This window comes from Petromyzon marinus, chromosome 12, assembly GCF_048934315.1.
Source record: "Petromyzon marinus isolate PM22_M1 ecotype Great Lakes invasive population chromosome 12, UKy_Petmar_22M1.pri1.0, whole genome shotgun sequence".
NCBI lineage: Eukaryota > Metazoa > Chordata > Hyperoartia > Petromyzontiformes > Petromyzontidae > Petromyzon > Petromyzon marinus.
In genome coordinates this window covers 7,012,098-7,021,482 of record NC_133678.1, presented here as the reverse complement: position 1 = coordinate 7,021,482, position 9,385 = coordinate 7,012,098, and the positions used below count along the sequence as shown (strand labels likewise).

Sequence of the window (9,385 nt, the reverse complement as noted above, 5' to 3'; positions counted from 1 at the left end):
TGAAGCTGCAGAATCATATATGTACATGTGAATATTGCATTGTTCAACAGAAGCAACAAGACATTGTAAATACATTGCAAATAAAATTAGTTTTTTTATGTTACATGTATATCAGCATTTGCGCAAGTGTGCATCTTATCTTAATGATATTTACATAGTGCCTTTAACAAGGCGCTGTACAGCAATTATACAATTGTACCTAGCATAACAATAATTTGAAAAGATACATTGAAAGGTAGTCGGGCAAAATTGCATTGGAAACACAAAGGGGGGCGGGGCGAGGGGCTGGAGCCAGGAGGGAGAAGGGGCCCACGGCGATGGAGTCCCCCGCACCACCGACGAGTTCCGCAATGTCCACGCAGTGCAGCAGTGGAGTCCCGGCCGGGGCCCGCGACAAGGAAGAAACCGCAGCCTCGGCCCGGCTTGCTTTCCACAGACGCGAAGCTTCCCTCCGTGCCCGGCATGCTGATATGGTGAAGACTCCCCCGGCCCGGAGCTCGACCTTCCATCCTTCGGACCGCACAAAGCCCCGATGTCCCGGGGCTGCCGATGCCTTGGCAGCCAAGTGGCCCGGAAAAGGAGCCGCCAGACGCGGGTGACGGAGCGGCCCAACGGTTTCGAGGGATGGCGCGGAAGTCGCTCGGTGCCGGCGATGCCCGGTGGGCAACCGCCGGCAGCCAGGCCACCAAGTAGAAATGCCCACAGGGCGCGGGACAGGCAGGAGAGGTGGTCGGGGACCGGCGCTAACAGCACTTGCCCGAACAGTCTGTTAAGGCTATACAGGGGATCTCTGTGTTATATGTGTGCATGTGGGTTGAAGTATGAAAATGTGTTTTCCCCTTTGTTCTGGTAACAAAACAGGTGGGTCTCCTGTGGGTTGACTCAAACTCAAATGAGGACATGGTGAATGCAAAAAGATCGTCACTCGGGAAACAAAGGCAGCCGGGCGTGACCACTATGCCGGCCTTGCCCAAACAATCTGTTTTGGGCTAAACGAGGGATCATTAACTTTGTGAAGGGTTGAAGAAGGGAGCAGGCAATACGATATGACGAGAGATGTGATCATGTTAATTCATAAATGTTCGGAGTGAAGAGGAGGAGCGGGGAGGGGTTGTCCAGGAAGGGTAGTCGCTGTCCACGACTATTTGCGCTTCCTCCTAAATTTTAATTTTGGCATTTTCTTCTTGAAAGTCGCCTTGAATTTGCTGTGCAGTTTCTTCACTTGCGTTCTCTTATTTGCCAGGAATTTCTTGAACTTTTCCTTCTTTTTGCCTGCAAGGAGACAGATCACGTGAAGGGAAACAACTTAACAATGGTGAGTAATTGGAATGAATCAGTTATCAGAAAAAGCATCAATGGACCGATATCTGCTTTACGTCAAATTATATTGGTGAAGTAAGAGCCACAGGCTCTGGCCCAGTCTTACGACTGTTGTCAGATCTAGTGACGGAGGATTTGTTCATGAAAGAAAAAAATCGAGCGTTTTCAACTCTGGCCAGATTAGTAATGTAGAATTGCATGACTATTGCAATTCAATGTTCTGCCAACATTTTACGAGTGGTATACCATCATGAAGGCAACGTGTAAAACACAACTCCCGTTTGCGACCAAGTGGCAGTGAAGTCACTACGGCACGTGTGCCATGCTACGTGCACTTTGAGGCCAAGTGAAATGTCGAAGGCTCGCTGGCAGGAGGTCATGGAACAGATCCAGGTGCCACAGTTTGTCTGAAGGTACGTTGAACTTCTTTGTACCACACATAGCCAGCCATGCTAATCGGAGGTGTGAGATGACTGGTAGATGCACACAGACACACACACTTCTCTCACCTGTCTTCAGGTTCTTCGCCTTATGGTGCGACTTTTTGTGGGCATCACCATTGCCATCTGTGCTGCTGCTGGTCCCTGGCTCAGGCTTCAAGCTTTGCACCAAGGTAGTTAGAATCTCCATAAACCACCCGCCTGGTGCAACGTCTTCACCTTCTTCATCCACGGCCCTTGGCTGCGGCATTATGTATTGGCGAATTGCCGTGAGGACTCGTGAGATATCGCTCCAGAGTGATGGTGGCACGTCTTCTTCATCACTGTTCATGACATTGGCTTCGCCACCATCATCTGCAGGCTGTGCTGAAAGGCTACCACAAAAAGTGCAAAAGAGAAGCGGAAGAAAATTGTTTAGACATGAAAGGTTGCCTTGCTAGGATGCAGTGCACGTGGCTTGTACAGTGTTCATCATGGGTTCCTATACTCCTGCACAGTGCTCTTATCTTCCTACATCAGGGGTTGGCGATCGAAATAACAAGAACCATTTTTTTTATTCGGTAAAAAAAAAACCCTCAATATTTCAACAGCCGTAATGCACTGTGGTGAATACCAGACAGTCCTTAATAAATAAAAAAACGTCACGAAGCAACCCTTAAAGAGCCGCACGCTACTCTGGAGTCACAGGTTGCCGACCCCTATCCTAGCTCCTACTACACACACACATAGACATTGTCTCACAAAGCTTCACATGCATTTGAAGCTTCTTTAATTAGTTATTCATCACTGCTTGCTGGTGGCTGGTTGGTGTAGAGATATGTTCATGTGAACCGGCACTGCTGAGATTTTTTTTACTGCTGAGGAGTGCATTGATTTCAGTTAAATCCGAGCTCTGAGAGTTGTGTGGTGGACGTTACTCTGTGAAAGCGGATGGGGGAATTGTTGCCCCGTGGTGTACATGAGAGGCCACCTGAAGTGAGTTCAGTAATTGTGTGATATGTTTCCATGGACCATTGTCTAACATGGGGTGATGCTGCCTTGCTTGAATGTGATTTCGGATGCATTATTCATTTTAAAACATGATACTCATTTTACAGAAGTTCATCGTACCATCAAATAAAACGGGTGCTAAACTGCCAAGGACTCGCTGATTAGTTATGAAGCTACAAGATAAGAGCTGTTTGTTTTTCGTTTTTCTTCAAGTCACTTTAAGATGAAGGGCTTACCCTTGACTCCAAACATTCTACAATTATATTTTTACAAAGAACATACGCAGTGTTTTACATGGAAGAGAGGCGGTTTAAATGGAACCAATGGCAAAGAGCGGTTGATTTTAAGAAACATGTGCTCCCTGGACCCTGCATTTACCCTCATCATCATCACACTCACCTCACGTAACGCCAGTATAGAAGCCTTGCACCAACACACAGGGTGATCAGCCCAATGGAACTTAGGACGGACAACATAACCGTCTTGTAGACTGCGTCCACACACAAGGGAGAGCAAACATTCATTAAGTTATCTCCAGCAAAATATCAACAGGGGTGACTCACATTCCTAATTAGTAAGGGTTAGGGACAGTGATATAACTGTTCAACCTCAGTTATTAATGCTTTAATATGTGTATTCGTTTCGTGTTGTTAGCCTTTTTGCATTCTCTAGTCTAACACTGGTGAGACAAGGCCATAAAGGAGGCTGTCTCTGGTGGAGGTCAATTAGTCTCAAGGACAATACATTCATTTTCGAAGCATGTTTGTTTGCATGATTTACCACGAACATTTGTGGTTAATGCGGAGTCGATGCCTTCCAATAGGTATGTATTTGGTGTGTGAAAATCTTAACACCTCCTATATTATTGCCAGAAAGGGTGAAGCCATTTCTTTTTCAATCGCTAGTTACAAAGTTTGGGTTTACAGTTAGGGTTAGGTTTAGCATTACGCATAGGGTTTGGAGTTAAGGCTAGACACCGCTAGAGGGATAATAATCATGAGATAATTACCTGAAGATTTGTGGACAATGTCGGGTGCTTGAGGGGTTGCAGTCGCGCTGGTCCGAGGGGGAGCTGTCGTCATTTTCACGCCGCGCATCCGCTGGATCCAGCCGGACATTCCCATCGCCGGCTCCACTCCTGAACGACCGACCACCAGAACCAACGTGTGACGATGGCAAAATCATCACACACCCATCCTATGTGTATGACACCAAACCTTTCACTGGCATTGATTGCACCGAAGCCTCTGCACTCAAAAGGCTTTTGGAGTACGGCCCAAGAGCCTCGCAGCAGAATTCTGGACCGTTTTGAACCTTGAAATGACCACAGCAGGGAAACCGTAAGGGGAGCGAGTTGAAACGTAGTCCAACAGAGAAGTAATGAAGGCATGGATGAGAGTCTCAGAATATTCCATATGCGAGCAATGAAACACTGGCATCGGTAGAATGTCTTTTTGACTTGCGACATTTGGTCGGTGAATAAAAGCATGAGGATCTAAAATGACCACGAGGTTACACGTGATGTTTGCCAAGATAAGGTAACAAAAATTGTTTTATTTGTATATATTTATAAGTGAATTGTTATATTTCCTATACTCTGCACTCCTATCGTGTTTTTGTATTGTTTGTTGTTGTAACGTTCTGACCTCCCCCAAACTGGAGATCTGTGAAAAACAGCTGTATAGCTCATTGGATTCATCCAGTATACGTAAATATTCTGATTCTTATAATTTGTAGGTTCAGGAGATGCACATGTGACTTGGACACTTTGTGAAACAGGCTTTTGTTTCACCAATTTGAAGGACCTCAATTTACGTTCGTATTTACCAGCATCAACATTGCTACTATCGCATCACAACCACTACTACCAACACAACACATAATTGAAATAACCACCACGGTATCAACACCATCCCAATCGCCACAAGCCAACCACGAGGACGACAAGGCAACCACAAAGCATTGCCTTCAACACCATCTCCTGCATCACAACATCCACCAACAAACAAAACACAAAGACCCCTCATATAGTCTTAACAAATTGTTGAGGCAAGTGCTGTAAGCAAACAACTATGAAGGCCAACACTGTACACGAGGGGGTGGGTGGTCAGCACCATGCCCGACAACCCTTGTCTCCCCAGCGACAATGTTTGCACACCACACCAGGTACAGTCCACATGTGAGGTTGAGTCGACTTCGGGGAGGACCATGAACGGTTCGGATAATCATCACTGGTGTTGGCCGTGAGTAGAAATCAAACTCGGGTTGCTGGGTTCGTATCACAGCGCGCTAACCACTGCGTCACTGCTGCCCACATCCACCAACAGTGCCACTAATATCACCAGCGCACGTGTAAAGCCCTAGTGGAGCCCAGTGGATCTCCTGGTGGAATTCCTATGGATCCCTATTTATCCCTCTTACCCTCGGGCGCACTGATGCTGTTTTTGGACATCACGGGCTTTGCAGCCGAAGGATGGAACCCCGCAAGAAGCAGCAGCAGTAGCGGCAGGAGCAGTTTGAAGAACTTGAACTCCATGGCGAAGCAGCTGTAGTAAGTGGAGCTCAGTGAATATCCTGGAGCTAAAACTTAGCGTTGTTGTCGGGAGCTTAAACGTGGAGCGTCAACCTCACCAGACCGCCTCGAAGTGTGTGACGTCACTACCGGCGAGTGGGCGGAGCCAGACGAGTGGGCGGAGCTAGTCGAGTGGGCGGAGACAGGCGAGTGGGCGGAGCCAGGTGAGTGGGCGGAGCTAGGCGAGTGGGCGGAGCCAGGCGAGTGGACGCGTCCATTCGGCAGTTGAGAGCGGGAGGGGGGGGATTTTTTGCCGATTTTTGACCCCCCCTCCCCCCTCGTCACACGGCGTCACAAAAAGTCAGACCCCCCCCTCAAATATGACGTCACAAAGCTCGCCCCCCCCCAAAAACCATATTTTCATTTTGAAAATAAAACATGCTTCAAATCACTTTAAACTATTGTCATTGTAGTGCGTATTTAATGTGGCGCTGCACTCTGGTGTTGTAGGAGAAACACGTATTAAAAAGGAGGCGTTGGAAAGCTAAAATTTAGCATAAAATTCCCTTGAAAATATTCAACTAAAACTGCAGATGTTCAGAATATTATATTGAAATTTTCTCATAATTATCAAATATTAAAAGTAATTATAACGATAAAAAATACTTGGAACTTTGTAGTAGAACGAAGCAAAATAAAGAGTACAATTATAACAATCACATATTCATTGCATAGAATGAAAAGCCCTGGTAGAATCATTAAAATGAAAATGTTTAATAACAATCATTCAAAAAAAATTCAAAATGTATGCTTCTCCATTCTACCATGGAGACGCAAAAGGCTCCTTCATGGAATAAATAAAAGGTGACCTTAGTAAATTTAAATAATCAAATAGTTAATAATGAAAATTAATCAAAATTAGTGTTTTTATAACAATTATATTGTTACAATATATTTAAATTTCCGCATTTTTATGTGACGTCACATTTCTCAACCCCCCCTCCCCCCCTCGTCACACATCGTCACAAATGTCTGATCCCCCTCCCCCCCTAGGTGCGTGACGTCATTTATGGACGGCCCCAAATCTCCACGTGATCCACCAACCCATGCCTCCTAAGCGATGGATTACAGGCGTCGTGCTGCACGCCGGATCGGCCGCATCTAATGCCGAGCTGAACCTTGAAGACGCTCAGAACAGGTTCTGAAAATTACTCGCCAATCGAATCGCCCGGCCAGCCTGTTAATCAGACTCGTATCGCTGGGATTCGGAGCACAGTGCGCACGCACCAACACCCACACACATTCAGTGGTGGGTGCAAGTGCTGTTAGAGAACACACATGAAGGCCGGCATGGCACACGAGGGGGTGTGTGGCCAGCACCACGCCCGGCCGCCTTTGTCACCCGAGTGCAGACGTTTTAAACACCGCACCAGGTATTCATTTACGGCTGAGTCGACCTAGGAGAGGCCCAGCACCGGTTCAAAAAATCGCCACTGTTATAGGCATGTACACATGTGCAACGAAAATCGTTATTCGCCACTAAGTGGTGGTGACATCACCACGGTGCTTGTGCCAGGTTAGGTCCACCTTGAGACCAAGTGACAAACCCAGGTGCCATGGGTTGACTGAGATGACTGGCAGAGGCTCCCTCCTGTGGCAACTCGCTGCTTTCAATCCACCCGGCGCGCGCTCCGATTGTTGTGAGCGACGCTCCTCTGCCCTGCTGTTGTTGGAGGGCGACTGCCTCCAACTGCCCAGTCGCGTCCTTCACGAGCCTCCTCCACAGAGGCCGATCTTGACACCGCTGGAAAAACCGGTCGTTGGGCAAGTTCGCTCAGCTCCAACATCCTCCTGTACCGCATCAAGTCCATCTCTTCTGTAGCTCGTGCCGCGCCCGTTTAGCCCCCGCTATCCGAACAAACAGAAGCTGCTTGGGCACACATACACGTGCAAAGACTCCCAACGTTACCGTATAAGGCTATTCAGTCGAGGGATGAGCAACGCAAACTGATAAATCAGGACATTGATGTTTCCATTTGGATGTTGTGTTTTTCACGCCAAACAAACGATGGTCAAATTTTTAAACGAAATTTCCTGTCGCCCATCGCGAACAGGTGTACATATTGCAGATAATAAGTAATATTCTGTATTCTGTCAAGTAATATTCTGTAAAGTATTCTGTAAAGTAATATTCTGTAAAGTAATCGGTAAAGTAATATTCTGTAAAGTAATATTCTGTAAAGTAATCCGTAAAGTAATATTCTGTAAAGTAATATTCTGTAAAGTAATATTCTGTAAAGTAATATTTTGTAAAGTAATATTCTGTAAAGGCAAGATTGCTGTGGGGTGGTTTGAGGAACTCCCAGAAACCTTAGGAAACCTTCACCGTGGCCTGGAGTCGAACTGGGTCTTCAATGCTTTGAAGCCCGCTTCGTCCCATGGTGACGCGCATTTGCGGAGAGCGTTCTCACCTGGGTCGTTTGTGCGGGTTACCTTCGGCTGCGTTCGTGGTGGAGTAGGCATGGGCAAACAAAACAACGTTAACATCGATGTTTTTAGTTCTGATGCGTTGACATCGATGTTGCATCCATCCCGACGATAACATCGGAATATCAATGTTTTCCTTTCGATGTTGTGTTTTACACACTGAAAAATTGGTGTTAATAAATAAATTAAGCAGTCTCCTTAACGTCCTTCGGCCACCTTCATGTTTAAGCTATTTCATGAAATAGTAACTGGTCCCTCTCAAAATGTCGACAGGTGTTATTTGCTGTGTATGGGATGAATGGTAATATTCTAGAAAGTAAACTTCTGATTGCTGAATCTCATATCAATTATATTTGTTTTCGATATTGCTTTTGCATATTGAAATTGTTCTCTCTTGTATATTGTTAAATAAATATCAATGCTTTGCAAAAACAAATTGCACGCGATTCCTCATTGGTCATTGAACATTATTGTTCCACGCTATACAGGTGTCCCTCGATTTATACGGGTTCGGTTTGTGCGATTTCTCATGTGTGGCGAACCTATTTTTATGGATAATTCGCTCTATTCCGTTTTAATTCACCCATATGCAGCTATGTTGTGGTCGGAGGTGGGACAACTGTGTGGACTGTGTGCATGTGTAATGACATAGAGCCTGCATGCGGTGTGTGGGGCCTAGTGGCCACGGGAGGTAATGGCAGGGGAAGTCAGCCTACATTACGAATGCACCAGTGGCCACGGGAGGTAATGACAGGGGAGTCAGTTGTGAGTGTGAAGGGACTGGTGGCCACGGGAGGTAATAACAGGGGAGTCAGTTGTGAGTGCGAAGGGACTGGTGGCCACGGGAGGTAATGACAGGGGAGTCAGTTGTGAGTGCGAAGGGACTGGTGGCCACGGGAGGTAATGACAGGGGAGTCAGTTGTGAGTGCGAAGGGACTGGTGGCCACGGGAGGTAATGATAGGGGAGTCAGTTGTGAGTGCGAAGGGACTGGTGGCCACGGGAGGTAATAACAGGGGAGTCAGTTGTGAGTGCGAAGGGACTGGTGGCCACGGGAGGTAATGACAGGGGAGTCAGTTGTGAGTGCGAAGGGACTGGTGGCCACGGGAGGTAATAACAGGGGAGTCAGTTGTGAGTGCGAAGGGACTGGTGGCCACGGGAGGTAATGACAGGGGAGTCAGTTGTGAGTGCGAAGGGACTGGTGGACACGGGAGGTAATAACAGGGGAGTCTGTTGTGAGTGCGAAGGGACTGGTGGCCACGGGAGGTAATGACAGGGGAGTCAGTTGTGAGTGCGAAGGGACTAGTAGCCACGGGAGGTAATAACAGGGGAGTCTGTTGTGAGTGCGAAGGGACTGGTGGCCACGGGAGGTAATGACAGGGGAGTCAGTTGTGAGTGCAAAGGGACTGGTGGCTACGGGAATGTTCGATAAGGGGGCGCGGTCAGGCGAGGGAAGTGGACGGTGGAGTCTGCCGGCGGAGCGAGCGTCCAGAGTCAGCGAGAAAGTTCGGGAAGGGGGGGGCGTGGCCTCGTGTCGGTATAAAAGGGGGAGATGCACGGGAGACTCGGGGCTGCTGCAGTGGGGGTCTCCGCCTGATGTCAAGTGTCAACGTGTCTTCAATAAAGTTGCATCTCAAG

The 9,385-nt window shown here is 47.4% G+C and overlaps 1 protein-coding gene across 1 annotated transcript; it reads right to left on the bottom strand.

Annotated features, from left to right (window-relative positions):
* LOC116941621 (uncharacterized) lies at positions 1-5,417 on the bottom strand. The gene is made up of 5 exons (XM_076066578.1): positions 5,172-5,417; positions 3,760-3,888; positions 3,150-3,240; positions 1,830-2,134; positions 1-1,272 (listed from the first exon to the last, which is right to left on the bottom strand). Exons 1-5 carry the CDS (start codon positions 5,284-5,286, stop codon positions 1,142-1,144), a joined length of 771 nt encoding a protein of 256 aa, XP_075922693.1. The 5' UTR covers positions 5,287-5,417; the 3' UTR covers positions 1-1,141.
* Between the last annotated feature and the right edge of the window lie 3,968 nt (positions 5,418-9,385).

Excerpts from the sequence above, each read along its gene's own strand:
- LOC116941621 (XM_076066578.1), bottom strand. The coding sequence starts at position 5,286 with ATGGAGTTCAAGTTCTTCAAACTGCTCCTGCCGCTACTGCTGCTGCTT. Across the intron at positions 3,241-3,759 it reads CATTGTCCACAAATCTTCAG|TCTACAAGACGGTTATGTTG; the intron begins GTAATTATCTCA and ends GTGTGGACGCAG. Across the intron at positions 2,135-3,149 it reads CTATACTGGCGTTACGTGAG|CCTTTCAGCACAGCCTGCAG; the intron begins GTGAGTGTGATG and ends TTTTTGTGGTAG.